Source organism: Scatophagus argus, chromosome 10 (genome assembly GCF_020382885.2).
Source record: "Scatophagus argus isolate fScaArg1 chromosome 10, fScaArg1.pri, whole genome shotgun sequence".
NCBI lineage: Eukaryota > Metazoa > Chordata > Actinopteri > Scatophagidae > Scatophagus > Scatophagus argus.
In genome coordinates this window covers 14963509-14978234 of record NC_058502.1, presented here as the reverse complement: position 1 = coordinate 14978234, position 14726 = coordinate 14963509, and the positions used below count along the sequence as shown (strand labels likewise).

At 41.0% G+C, this 14726-nt stretch overlaps 2 protein-coding genes and 1 long non-coding RNA gene across 7 annotated transcripts in view; 1 reads left to right on the top strand and 2 right to left on the bottom strand.

Moving 5' to 3' along the window:
• Window positions 1-2624, bottom strand: part of micu1 (mitochondrial calcium uptake 1) — a 29381-nt gene extending 26757 nt beyond the window's left edge. For all 4 annotated transcript variants that reach the window (XM_046402391.1, XM_046402392.1, XM_046402393.1 and 1 more), the window contains exon 1: window positions 2392-2624. In XM_046402391.1, coding sequence (XP_046258347.1) covers window positions 2392-2609 — 218 coding nt within the window. In that variant the 5' untranslated portion in view covers window positions 2610-2624. The remainder of the gene's footprint in view (window positions 1-2391) is intronic.
• Window positions 2625-5905: 3281 nt separating this feature from the next.
• Window positions 5906-8047, bottom strand: LOC124065754. The gene is made up of 2 exons (XR_006844489.1): window positions 7918-8047; window positions 5906-6592 (listed from the first exon to the last, which is right to left on the bottom strand). It is a non-coding gene; the product is annotated as an uncharacterized LOC124065754 (long non-coding RNA).
• mcu (mitochondrial calcium uniporter) overlaps window positions 8027-14726 on the top strand; it is a 54266-nt gene continuing 47566 nt past the window's right edge. The window contains exon 1 of one of the 2 annotated variants that reach the window (XM_046401451.1): window positions 8027-8260. In XM_046401451.1, coding sequence (XP_046257407.1) covers window positions 8144-8260 — 117 coding nt within the window. In that variant the 5' untranslated portion in view covers window positions 8027-8143. The remainder of the gene's footprint in view (window positions 8261-14726) is intronic. The other variant, XM_046401450.1, reaches the window with a different exon arrangement.

The window sequence follows — 14726 nt, the reverse complement described above, 5'->3', positions numbered from 1 at the left end:
CCTATTCGGTGCAACAGAATGACCTCACTGTCCGCCAATGGTACAACAAAAATCTTTACACACTTGTGCTGCAGTACTGCAAATGATTTTAGTTATTGCTTAAAATGGATAATGGCTCTTCTTCCTACATGAATGCACTTCATGCAAGTTTGGGCGAAAGCATCTGCTGAAATAAATGTAATGTAAGTACCAAATTACATTAACAACTAGTCATATTTATAACCAACAAAATAATTGAGGACATAACTGCTGAATAATTTCTAAAATCTTGACCTGAGAGAATTTTTTGAAGTCTTTATCAAACCTGCCTGAAAGGTATTTACGGGTTTTACGGAAAATCTCTGCCCCAACATAAGCATGACACACACACACAAGACTAAATCGACAAAAGTCTGAGAGAAAAACAGAAAATGCAGAATTATTTTTTTATTTGTTTGACTCTGAGCTGCCAGCTTAGGCCAAACCATTAAGGTTAGTGTAATGAATGCCTTCCTGGGCCTTTGAGATATGTCACCTGAGTTGCAATTAATCATTGTCAAAGTGAGAGCAGTCATGTTCTAAAAATTGTGCTTGGAGCTTTTACGAAAATAGATTTTTATATTTATTTTATTTTGTCATTAACCTGTCAGAACCTTTTGCTCAGGAAGAGGACACAGGCAATGTGAATGTGTGCATGTGTGTATGATGCAGACTTGCAGTTGTTGTCAGGGTTCCTTGATCAGATTTTTTAATTCATGATTATCAATATAAATGTTAAATGGATATCTAAAATTGGTAAGATCGCAGAACCCCAAAAGCATATGTTAACGCACACCTCAAACCCCTGCCAATTAGGACCATTTTTTTTAAATGCAGTGCTGCCTAACTAATAGAATAAAACATGAACCTTGTTTAGCTTATGGAGCCAAGTATTTAAAGACATCAGTCCAGACATCAGGCATATTCCATGACACAAATGAGATTCACATTTTGCCCTTTCAGTCCGATGTCAAGGTCCACTGGAACATGTGCTGACCTGGGACCTGGTAAATCAATACCACTCTGGCTCATCAACATGCTCTGCCACCTGACAGGGACACACTGAGCTTCTCACAAGAGAAACATAAGTGTGAACACGACTATGTATTTGCACTGGGCAGTGTCACCTTAGCTGCGTGTGGCACTAAAAAAATATGTTTTATGCCCTCAGTTGAAACTAGTGATGAATTCCTGTCAAACAATAGTAAACTTGGCAGTTTTGCGATGCTAAACTTTCTAGTTGCTCTGTTGCATGGGGATGTTTTCTGCTTCTAAGTGATGGGTCTAAACACAGAGAGGGGATTATTGTTAAGAGCAGGGGCACAGACAAAGTTTGCATGACAACCTTTTACCCTCAGTGTCTCATTTGGACACTTTCAGATATTGCATTAATGCTTAGACAGGTCTGTAACTTGTTCATGAGTTATGACAAGTTCCTTAAAAGGTAATAAATGGCTTAAAGTTAACAAAACTTTTTTTTTAAATTCAGTGAAGTTCACCTACTTTAGGGATTATTTACTGAAGGTTTGTTACTTGAATAATTCAAACTAAAGTGGACAGACAGACAACAGTCTCTCAAGACAATAAACCATTTCATACTACGCAACTGGATTATCAACTTTCTAAGAAACAAGTGTGTGTATACCTACAAACTGGTCAAAAAAGAAGTTTAAGCTGTTAACGGATCTAGTAGCTCAGTTTATCATCCAAGGGTCCACATGACTTGAAGCGGAAGCCGGCACAGCACTGACTTGTGTGAGAATGACCTCACGTTTTACTCTCCCAGGTGTCACCAACATAACTAACAACATAACGTAAGGAAACTCAGGACACAAAGCATCACATTTTCACGTGGGGTGTGGTTGATATAATGACGGTCTCATCAACACTGGCATCAACATTTGACTCGACACAATGGCATCAAAAACTAACGTTAAGCTAAGGTAAAAAATATAACATATGTGGGAATTCCAGTGTTATATTTGTCCTTTCTGAGCGGAAAGTCGAACCCAAAGTTGTTCCCATGATGCAGCAGGGGGGACCCCAATGTTTTGTTTTTAGCCTAACGCGAAACTCGTTGCAACCCAACCCACAACCCACAGCAATATAGCGGTTAGCTGTGTGCATCCAGTAAAACATATTGTCAGCGCCAGGCCTAATTTTGTTTTACTTTTCTGATACTGATACTGTCACTTTGACAAGCTAGGCTATTCAGTCCAGCGGTCAGATAATTGTTTTGAAGGCAAGCTTAAGCTAGCTAGCTGACAAATGAACGTTTGGCTAACGTCGGCTATTAGCTCAGGATGCTGGCATCTCAGCGGCTACATAGTGTTTCGTTAGAGAGCTGTTTTCAGAAGCTACGTGACTACTCACATTAATGACCACGCGCCAGTCGGTCCAAATTGATAATGTCTTCGGCTTTTCGGAGTACGTGTTAGCCTCCTGTATCTGCAGAGCTGGAGCGCAGCGCAATCCGCAGTTCCGTATTCACCAACAACCGTGCAGAAGGCGGGGTGGGGCGACGTCTTAGCACTCCGCCCCATGCAGTTCAGACGGGCTCCGTCCTGCCACTGCTGGGCATGCGAGTACATAGTATAGTAGCATAAAATCAAATGTCCATCACGCCATATATCCTAATATAACTTAGATACGTGATATGCTCTCATTCAGCACAGGCAGACAACATAAATGAGGGTCGAACAGGCTGTATTTAACATCTTAAAATGGTCAGCTTTTAAAGAAAAAGCAGGCACCAGTTTGAGGAAAATAACTTTTCAATGATGAAAAACATGACCACTGTTTTCCAAACACACATTTATCTAAATCAGTCCAATATAGCAGCCAAAATATTGACCACTAGATAATTGGCTCTACTACTATTATCCTATTTTAAATAGGTTAAATATGATTAGGAACTGATGGTTTATCAGAGGTTCACATCTGGAATGTTGCATCTTATTATGGGTTGAATTAATAAACTGCTGTATGCAGGTTTTATAGATCCTTTGCTTTACCATGCCTAAGCCTGTGAATATTCTCATTCATCGCTTGACTCGCTTGACTAGTCAAGACTAGTCAAGCGAGCGTCTTCAAAGACAAATAACTAAGTCCAGTTGCATTCAATTGAATTTCCTTGAGGTATTTATTATACCTGTTTATGATTTTTTTTTAAACATTCATTTCAGTAAAATAACTGAATCATTTTGGGAGATAGGGAGTCTCTGCCACCAGTCATGCATGTCTTGACAGAGTTCCAGCATAAAAATGTGTCAAAACTAAATATCTTGCCTCCTCAAGGTGTGCTAGTTATAATTGTTGCCTTGAATACTTATTTCCTCGACTGAATGCATCATGTAAAATGAAAAGCTGTGGAGCTGCCAGGTAAAGTCGAGATGTGTCATAGAAGAGTGCAGATTGCAGAAACTGGTCACATCCATTGAAAGTGGCGATCAAATGTCTGCTTTATGTGGCTGTACACTAGTGTTAATGAGGTTATTACAAGAAAAAAGATAGAACTCAGCAGAGACTGTTCATTGAATCCAAACCCCACTTGGGTTCTTTAGAAATTCCCCGACATAACACTGTCTCCATCTTTTGACATCAACGTAATCTGTAGATGCATGTTCCTTATGTCACTTATATTACTTCATCTCCCTACCCATATTCCTAAAATCAAAAGCAGATCAACAAAATTGCTCTGCTCTCTGAAAGATGTCTGGCCTCATTGGTTTCTCAATCAGTGTCACTGACAAGAAACATTTTACAAATTCTCAGAGGCCCATGTGAAGCAACACACTTACTTTCAATGTCACCCAATATCTGTTAAGCTATAGAGTCTAAATACACAGACCATTCCTGACTGTCCTGTATCAGATCATCAAAATCTTGTGACATTTGTTGGGTGTGATGCAGAACGCCAGGAGATTCAGTAGCTTTATATTGATTCATAAGCTATGAATTTGTGAAAATTGAGCCAAATATTTCTCCTTTGAGGATTCACAGTGAGTCAGGAGAATATGATGCATTTACAAATGGACCACTGTCCTGACAATCTGGCCAGAATCTGAGCATTCTGTCAATATACATCACTTAATCAATAGAACCGTTATAAAAAGAAATGGACCTGTGGCCAGAAAAACTCAGGGATGCATCTGCAGTTGAGCTTGTTTGCTATTTTATACTTGCTTTATACAGCCAAGACACAGGAGTTACTGTTTTCAATAATGTTTCTGTGAAATTGAGGTTATCATTACTTTGACAGAACAGCAGTGTAATATCAGAATAGAGATATTGTAATTAATGTCTCTAATACTTATCTTACAGATGTTTATCTCTATTAGTTTCTTTGTGTTTTCCCACCATCTTTTTTCAATACCTCCCTTTCCTCTCTCTCTCTCCCTCTCTCTCTCTGTCTCTCTCTAGTTCCCTTTTATTAAGGCAGGCTACTTAACTCTGCCTGCCGCCCTCCAGTGCAGGGTTCATTAATATGAACAATATGTAATTGTCAACTATTGAAATTTCATATTGAATTTGAATAGCTTCACGGCGGTAATAATCTCAACACAGGTGTCCACAGTGGTAATGCATAGTTCTCTAATTCATAGCTATTCATCTTGGCCACAAACACTGTCAGTCTTTAATAATTCTCGTAAACATGCAAATCAGTTCTTTAAATTGTCCAAAAGACCAACCAGTTTGGAGACACAATATGCACATGGCACATTCGTGTATATAAAACCATGATCTGTCACTATGTCCAGGGTTGCCTCATTGTGGTGTAGGGTTCAGGCCTGTTAGAAGTTAGACCTTAACAATCAATGAACCGTTGGGTAAACCTAAAGTCTTCCTGTTACTCAAGTTTCCACTCTCTGACTCTAGCGCTTCACATTGTAGTCACACTTCTATTTGAAGATTAAGTATAACTGGTTAGGCTAACTGTTTACCCCTGTAGCTTTTGTGCTGTAATGGAACAAAAATCCATACAATGGTATTGTGTCAGATGTCATCCATCCTGCTATTGTAGCAGAGCAAAGGTGGAGCAGCAGATAAGACAGGCCTGCAGGAGAGCCTCCACAGCTCAACTGTTTTTAGTACATAACAACAGTGTTGCTACTGCTGTGACTTGTGTTTAGTTTAAGAGGGAGACTCTCTTTTTAGCACTACATTAAGAACAGACGTGTAAATCCATAATGGGGTGCTAACTTTACAGAGACCAATGCAGTCTCTGTGCACTCATGTCCCAGCTGAACTGCTTTGCAGAATGACAAGTATGGTGAAACTTGATCCACAAAATGTACCTCTGTATAATGGTGAAAGATGGCTCGGGTGAAGACTTGCATATAAATGCGGGCTCCAGTTTCAGGATTCATATTGCTGTGTGGTGTCTGTGAGCCGTCAAGTGTGTAAGAGTAAGCAAGGAAGGACAGACAGCACACTCTGCCTAATTAGGTCTGCGTTTATATCATGTACTACTTGACTAGTGGTGTGATGAAATGGAAGTTACACACCCACATTTACTCTGGGCATTACCTTTTCAGTAGAACAATGGGAGTGGCTCTTTTGTGCTACCTTGAGACATTTCAGTCATGCATAAACATGCACGCACATGCACACATCTATGCGCACTCCTTTGTGTACTGTGCTCAATTCATCCATGTCTGACCTTGAGATATGGGTACAGGGAGTTTTTAATAGCAGTTTTAAGTAGTGTTTTTTTTTTTTAGTTTGTTTGTTTAAACAGGTGGACAACTATGAAAAAGGATTTGTATCAGCAGAGCTTCTTACTCTGTATTCTGAAGTTCAGGGTAACTCTTCAAGACATATTTTTACTGCCTCAACAGCATTTAAGAGTAGTGGAGGCCCCAGTACTTGGTATTGTTGTCTTGTGTAAATATATATATATATATATATATATATACATCACTATCTATAATTATGGTGGGAAATTAGTGAATAGCTTTCATATTTTACATTTCATACAACAAGTCATGCAGTTAATGTTTATGTTGAAGTGTTTATGTTTTTCCTGAATTTCTGTTAAATATGCCCGTTAAAAGTACTACGATTAGATATTGAGTAGATAAGATGAACCTAATTACCATAATCATTAACTCACATTAGAGTCCAACAAACTCAGATACTGAGGTCTGATACAAGTACACAAGTGTTGGCAATTAGCCCTTGTATAGCTTCTTTTTAAAAGCTGATTACACTGATTTAACATTATTAACACTATGCAGTACAAACAAAACTACACAAAATCTCACATACCTTAATTCTACTATCTACTGTATATTCTTTGTAAATAAATAAATGACTTACCTGCAGGCATTTTTAAGTTTAATACAGCTTCTTTGGTTTATACTGCTGACACACTATGTGTTAATGCATACAGTCATGGCCCAGTTAAAACAGTACTGTAAAGGTTTATATAAATCACTGCTTGGTAGTATTTGGCATCACACAGAGATTCGCTTTGTGAATCGATGCTGTCTTGAGGCCTTGAGCAGGTCCTTGTCCACGGCTGAGAATTTGCATTTAAATTACATCGCCCACACAGCCTGATGCACTGCACCTGAAGAAGTACAGAAAGGGCTGGGATGACTTCTGGAGAGATGGCATATTACTACAGTATTTCACAAACAAACAGAGACAAGCACAATCAAAAACATTCTCAATAAAAATCTCTATTTGTTTTTGTCTTAGTTCGTATTTATCTATTCCTTATTCTCTAAAGTTTGACCTGTGATTTGAATGAGTCACTGTAGTGGTAGTTACAAAAATGTGTTTGCTCCCGCATAACAATTCAAGAGTTAGTGAATGTTATCTGCTTTCTCTTTTGACCCATACAGGTGTGGCAGGCAGTATATGACAGTCCTTGTCAAAGATTAAGAACATGTTACATTCCGCTGAGGGGAGTCTCCCTGACATTCATTGGCCAAACAGACCCATTACCACTCCTATTAGACACGTTTATAGTGATTGAGTGAAAGAGCCTTAAACTTGACTGCTTGCTCTTATGTTCTGCCATTTGGGCACAGAAGCCCTAAAATGCATTCCAATTCTTGTACATCAGAAAGTATCCTGAGCTGTTTAGTCGCTGCTCAAGATCAGATCAATTAGATTTGATCCTGTAGGTCACTCTTTTGGTATAGTGTCACAAGAGTGACTGAAGGTTAGTCTAATATTAGACACAGTTATAGGGGAATGGTTTGGCCAGTGACAGCAAGCCAGCAAAGATGGAGTCTAACCCAGTGATACTGAGACAAGTTATATTGTGTCTGTCTCTTTAAAGATGGCTGGAAACCTTTGAGGTGTAAGGCAGCCCTTTCAGTGCCATGTTTTGTTCAGGGTTGACAAGTGGGTGGATAAAGACAGAAAGGTATGGGCATCATCTCCTATACTGTACTATATAATTTCTTTTAATTATTATCTAAAGACAGAAACAAACAAAAAAGACATCAGGAAGCTTTACAACTTTGCAGTTGAATTTCAGCCTTCATGCTTTTTGTTAGAAATCACTATAATACTCCAAGACTAGAAAAAGTCATTAGAAAAAACAAACTCTATACTGAGCTTATGGTGTGTTTTAACCTTTTAAATTTCTCTTACTACTGGGAGTGACAGTGAAGGAAAAGGCCTGTTTTGTTGAAATCCTCTTCCTCTGTCAGTGTAACACACCACACACTTGTGAGGCTCAACGCAATCTGTTTATCTTTATCTTTGTTTATTCCTCTATTGAGATAATGTTAATAGAGACTGTAATCTGTGTTTGAGATGAAACTGAACAGCTGGTTCCCTTTCAAACACGCCACTGTCCTGTCACAATAATATGTTTAACGTCACACACGGTGGATTTATTATACGATAACGATGCCTCCGTGACCTTCAGCAGAGTACCTGAGTGATGCATGTTGTGCTTGTTCCGACAAACGGCATGCAGTCTGCATTTTCTGAATCAGCCAGCACAAAAAAGTGTTTTATCTTTTGCCTACTGGTGCAACACTGGGCATGTGTATGAAGCCGTAGTCCAGCCCTGCAACCCGCCCACCACCCTCCCTCTTCCCTTCGGTGCGTCTCGGTCCGCCCGCAGCAGTCTCCTTCCCGGCGAGGTTTCACTACAGAGATGGCTGCGAAAGTGTGCAGATCAGTACTCCTGTTGTCCCGGAGCAGCGGAGCGGTGGCCGGCAGCCTCCCCGCACTTGTTGTCTCTTCACAGCGACATCATCAGCATATAAGACCGGTAAGTCCCAGGACATCTGTGCGCACGGGGTAGAGAGGTGTAGGACCGGACAGGCAGGCTGGACCGGAGAGAGAAAAGCAGCAGTGGCAGCGGCGCTGGCTAAGGAAGTAAAGCTAACTAGCTTCAAGATTTTCCGTTCACATCGTTTCTTCAAATTGCGCCTTAGGGAAAGGCGAGGCACAAGATGAGTCATGATATGTACCCCAGCCCGGTGTGGTGTGGGTATTTTAACACACAGTGGGACGTGGAGCTTTGACAGAGGCAATGCAGGTTTTTTTTGGAGCGCTGAAGCCCATCAACACCCCACTGGCGCTGCCCCACCGTTTACTGTAACTAGCCTTCAGACACTCTGCCCTGCTTTCACGAGATACCTCATATCTTACGCTTTGTCCCGCGTCCGTCAACTTTGCGGGTGTATTTTCCTCACAGCGAGCGCTGTCCTGATTGCTGTGTGTGAATTTGAATACGATCCCGTTGAAGGTGTTGGTTCATTTCTGCAGTAGCTGTTGGGATTGGTTTCATTAACGACGGCCGGGGATGGGTGTCTTTTTGAATTGCTATTGCAATAAGGATGTTTGGTGTAAGTATTTTTTATCAGACTGAAGCCTGCTGGCTGAAGGCTTGGTGGACGGTCCATGACCGATGTTCCCCCCCCCCGTCTTTCTGCTTCTATACGGCGTGCAAACTGCAGCGTCTGTGTGGTGGTGCAGCAGCTGAAACTCAGAATAATGAATGCCTGGTCAGAGCTAGAGAGGAAAACTACATCTCTGCTCGTGTATGTGAGAGAGATACTCTCACTGCTTATTCATACACACACACACACACACACACACGAGACTTAAGAGAAACATGGAAGTCCACACTTGGATGATGTCAGACTCTCCAGCCTGCTGTTTCTCCCCTCCCTGCGGGTGTTTCCCCATTCAGCTGGGAGATCCTGGGTTTTCCTGCAAGCTGATGCGGGTCTTTTTACACGGCCACTGTAGCAATACATACAGGTGCAAAAATGCTCACGTGAACAGGAATCTAATTGTGTTTACAGAACGGTCACTACAGTGCAGTAGTTGCACACCTTGTTCCTGCCTGTGTGACCCTCTGCCTTGGCTGAAACTGCCTGTGGAGGGAGGTGAGGCACAGGATGGACTTGAATAGGAAGTAGTTGCAGCCTGAGAGAGAACAGCAAGGAATACTTTGGTATTTATTGTCTTTTGTTTAACCACAAGACTTGTTCTCTTTCTGTCCTTTTCTTACAATCTATTTGTTTTCCTCATTCTTTCCCTTTCTTACTTCTCTCTTATACAAACACCAGCCAGTTGCCACAGGCCTTGTGAAATTAAATGAGGCTCTCCTTCCTGTGAAACAGATCGGCCTGGAGGTTAAGTGGCTGTCAGAGTAGACTCACTTGGTCCACATCTCCGCACCAGCCCTTGGTGCTGTCGCCCACTGTGAACTATTACAATAGAGCACATTTACCCCCATGGAGAGGTAATGTTCTCCCCTCTTCTAAAATAAGTAGGTCTATTTAAACCTTAAGTGATTTAACCGAGTCTGTATTTCAGCAGAGCTGACCCTAATACGTTTTCATTTTATTTCAGTTTACTCAGGTTGTAGTGTTGTTTGCCTGTCATATTGTGTCTTCGTCCACTGATGCGAGGCTGCTGCAGCTCCTAACTCGGGCCTGTCACAATTTGACAGCCAAGCGTCTGTATTCATTTTTTTCACTGCAGTGTGGGACCAATTTTTCTGGACTTACGTCTATAAAGCTGCAGTGGGACACATACTTATGAGTTGCCATTAAGCATGTAGTGTCTCTAAGTGGGACATGTTCCTCAAAAGATGCAAAAGTGCCACCGGGAGCTCAGCTTCAAACAGCGAGAGGGTTCACGCCTTAGACTGCTGCCTCTGAAACATGCTGCAGACGTGATGGGTCAATTCCAAGGCTCACATTTAACCTGCACTTGATTACTATTGAGTTAGCTGTCATATAAATTGTGCCGTCTTGAAGTGCGGCAGGGGAGTTGAGTCGCTGCAAGTAAATAGTCTTTGTTAAATTGTTATGAATGAGAAGTAGAGGCGTTTTTATATTGTATGAGCACATTAATTTAATATTTCCATATGTACCTAAAATATAGGGTTTCATGGTGAGAAATCAAATCCCGTTTTTTTTCAATTATTTATTCCCACTTTCAGCCGACATGTTCATTAAAGCTGAGCAGTTGATGGCCGTGGTCTTTGGGACCAGGGGGTCAAAGCCCACTCTTGGCTTTTAATCCAATCAGTGTAGGAGTAAACTAATTTACCCCCATGCCTTCTTGGGCTCAGTGCTGAAGTTATCCGAATTAGTGCGATAAGTGACTGTCAGCTCCTCTTGTGGTCTGTTGAAAAGGTGACAAGAAGGTTGAATGATTGGTAAACCTGTCCACACAGTCAGTTTCACTAATATAATCCTGTCTTTTGTGGATAAACTGTTTTGTTTTTTTTTACACCTTTCAGGATCCCATAATGTACATGTGAAATAAATAATTGTATGAAGGATCAAACATTTTGACATGAAATGATGAATGAACTGTCACTTGAGCTGTCATTCATGTGGCCAATTAATGATTCTAGTCTTCACTGAGGAGTCTGATGATTGACAGGTGTGTGACCTTCCCATGTATGGAAAATAACTGATGGCATTTCTGAGCTTAAGCTGGTTTACTGTCACAAGAGGTCTATGATGACAATTTGTCTGTTTTCAAATCTTATCACATCATGTCTGGTACCTCTGCTGGAGTGGTTTCTCAATCTTTGGTCAGCATGGCTGTACTGTTCCATCTTCTCATTGATATTGGATCACTATCTGTACACTGAGTCAATTTTAATGGCCATGAAGTGCAATTTAGGGGGTTTTCTCCAGTGAGAAAATTGATCCGAGTTTTCCTGCAGGGTTTCATGCACTCTTGCTAGGTAACGTGAGGCACAGTGATATCATAGAATTTCAGTCAGTCAAAGATATGGTTACAAAAATTATTAATTTGTCGACTGGATATTACATTCAGTCCATATATCATGTCATGTTCCGTTTACTGGTCTTTACGTGCTTCCACTTTCCACATTAGCGTACAGAAGAAAGTAAAAGAGCAGACTATACCTGACTAGCTTTACTGTATGAATGAGTCTTACAGAAAAAGGCACAAAGAATTAATTCATTGAAGTCGTGTCAAGCCAGAAGGACAAGGAGAAACTTGTAAATCCCAGCTGGTCAGCATACTAAAATAAGATCAGCAAGATAATACTCCACAATACAAACAAAATATTGCTATTTAAAAAGTTAAGTGAAACAATTTTCATGTTGGTTTGTCTTGGCCCAACAATTATACATTACAACGTAGCTCTAAGTTGTGTAACCTTCCACATCCGACCCCACATAGCTAAACAACTGAGTAGTTCAGTCCACTGCACTTCTTGAGTGTCTGAAGTCAAGTCGAATCAAGAGGTTTTATTGTCATTTCAGCTGTTTACAGTAGTGAACAGTGAAATGAGACAGCGTTCCTCCAGGCACCAGGTGCTACACTATAAATTAAATCCAATATACAAATTAGTTTTAGATAGTGTGATGTGTTTTAGATCTTGTTGGAGACAACCAGTCTTAGTTAGGCAGGCCAGGTGCTCTGCTTCAATGGCAATCTATCTAGATAAACCAGTGTCTAGATACAGAACAACTGCATTTCCCTTGATGTGATTGCCCTTCTAGGGGACTTCTGTGCCCAGTAAAATCTTGAGTTTATCACAAGCTGTGACCCCTTTGTGTTTGAGTCATTTGTATTGGTGATGTTTTTCCAGAAGTGAGGCTGTGTTTCTACAGCATTATGTCCTTTGTTTTGTGAGTAAAGCGGTGTATCCCTTTTAGCACTGCTGTTTGCTCTCATTTGTTTGTATGTCTGTAGGCGGGGGGATCAGGGTAAAGGGTAATGTGAATGAGGTGAACTCATATTAGTGTTGACCGCTAACATGTATTTTCATGTGAGATGATCACATTGACAAAGACTGCCTGAAATGTAACTAATAATAATACTTGTTTTATTTATGCACACCATTCATTTTGATAGGTCAAATGTACAGCATACCCTGGATACATGGGACAAGGATTCACACTGTTTGGCCAATCAGATGAAGCCCCAGTCAGCTATCTTCAGATTAATTGGTGTCAATTTGGTGGCGACTGCGAGGTTAGTTAGTGCAATGGCTGATGGGTCCAATATTTATAGCAAATCATATCGACTTTGCAGTATTGAACAATGTCATTGCACAGTGCAGATTTTCCTCACATTGTGTAGGCCTAACTCACAGAACATACGGCAGTTAAACGTTCGATCATGAAATGAGGAACACAAGATTCTGCAAGATAATTGGTGTTGAAGTGAATAATACAATAGCAGTCTAGTTAAAAAGCTGTACGAGGAAAAGCAGATGTTTGCTCTACACCCATGACAGAAGAGAGTTTTAATTTGCTTTGTTATCTAGTTGAAACAAAACTCTGTTCTAATTGTCTTGAAACAACTTGGTTGGTGCGTTAAACATGGTATTGTCTGTGCAAACAATAATTTCAAAACTGTGGCTCAAAGCTTAGATGCCACGTTGGTCTCATGTTTAACTGTGATTGTCATGTTTTAGTGCTTTTGTTTGCATCTCATGGCAGAGAAGTGAAAATATCATGGACTGCCTCACCATCAAACAACATGAGTTCGTTGAAAATAAGTGTGCGTTGTCAACTTGATGCAGTGATGAAATGCTAATGACTTTAGTGGTTGTGTTTCTGACAGAGTTCCTGTCAGCGCAGGTGGTGATCACCCCAGTGAGCAGCAACCAGAGTAATTTCCATTGTCTGCTATGGTCCAGGAGTTGTATGGCTGACCTGGCAGGCGCTCTGCTCTGAAAGTGAAAGTGGTGCATTTGTTCAGCTGTGCCCTTTTTTGGACATGTTTCTACCTCGTCTCCATCATCCCTTTCATCGTCTCTATTACGATTAAGTTGACACGTCTGTGATGTGGTAGAGTTTAAGCCTGAGATGGGAATCGTAGTTATAAGTGAAATAAGGAGTATTTAATTTCAGGCTGCAGCAACTGAAAAGCTAAAATTCTTACAATATTTCAATATCTCATTGACTAAAGTGCATTATTATATTGCACATGTTGGATACTGTATAGTGGTAATCTTATTTCAACATCTCATGGCACTTCTTGATGTTTTAACATTTTTGTTAATTGCTTTAAGTACTGCTGTGACTGCAGGTACACCTCTTAGGACAACATGCGAGGTTTTTGTACATGAACAGCTGTCTACAGTAGTCCCTGTATAACTGCATGATCTTTCAGCTAATTCACACGCATAGAGAGAAAAATTCTCTATTTGCTTCTCCCTCCAAGGCTCTGCTCAATCTCCAGACATATGCTGGTGCGTGTCCTGTTTCCCCTGTGCTTTCTTCTGCTAATTTCCCCGAGCCCATCACATTACAGCACCTGCTCAGCATGGTAACCTTTCTCACGATTACCAGCTGTTTGCCCTGTGGTCAAAAGAACAGTCCTGGAAGGTGAAATCTTTTAGTATTATACACTTACTGAAGTGCTCCCCTTCCTTCTTTGTATCTACGTTAGTTATACTTCCTGAGTCTTCACTGCAGAGATGCTGTTTTGTAATGGATGAGGCTATTGTGATTGTCCTCATTAGTACTCTAGAAGGGATTTCACCCTTGAAGTGGTAAATGACTGGTGAACCTCTGCTGTTGGCATAGACTAATTAGCTGCTTCCCATGTTTCTGTGTGGCCCAGCGTGTCTCCAGTCAAGTCTGAAAAGGACATTAAACTAGGCCAACGTGTGTAATGTGATGATGGATGGAGGCAACGCTTGGTTACCCCCTCTCATCTCTGGGAGGTCTGGGTGGTGGCGTCCTCTGCCAGGAGGGCAGGTGAGGCTCCTGCAACAACCTATGAAGGTCATCGTCAGCCCAGCCTTTCATGCTATTAGATTTGGGATTGGGCTCATTATTGTGACGGCAGCAGTAATCTGTGGTAATGCTGGGTCCAAATGACCAGTATGAATTAGGGTGAGCAGATTTTGCTTGTATGAAGGTCAGGAGTGGCCAAATCTGTCAAAGAAGGTGTGACAATTGTGTGAAAGCATTTCCAAACAGAGGTCTTCTGCTGTAATTGTGTGTGGGTCACTGTGTTCAGGCTGATTTGCCTTCTCTACACTTAAAGCAGCGTGACGATGGCTTTATTAACACACACACACACACACACACACACACACACACACACACACACACACACACACACACCCCTACTTCTACTTGTGAAAGCATTCCATTTCTGTTGCCAAAATCTGAACAGCCCCATATAATGCTATCTGTGGTCAACATCTGGCTATTAATTCTTTTGGAAACTGCATGTACAATTTGGGCTTCTTTGGATTTGACAAGCATTTT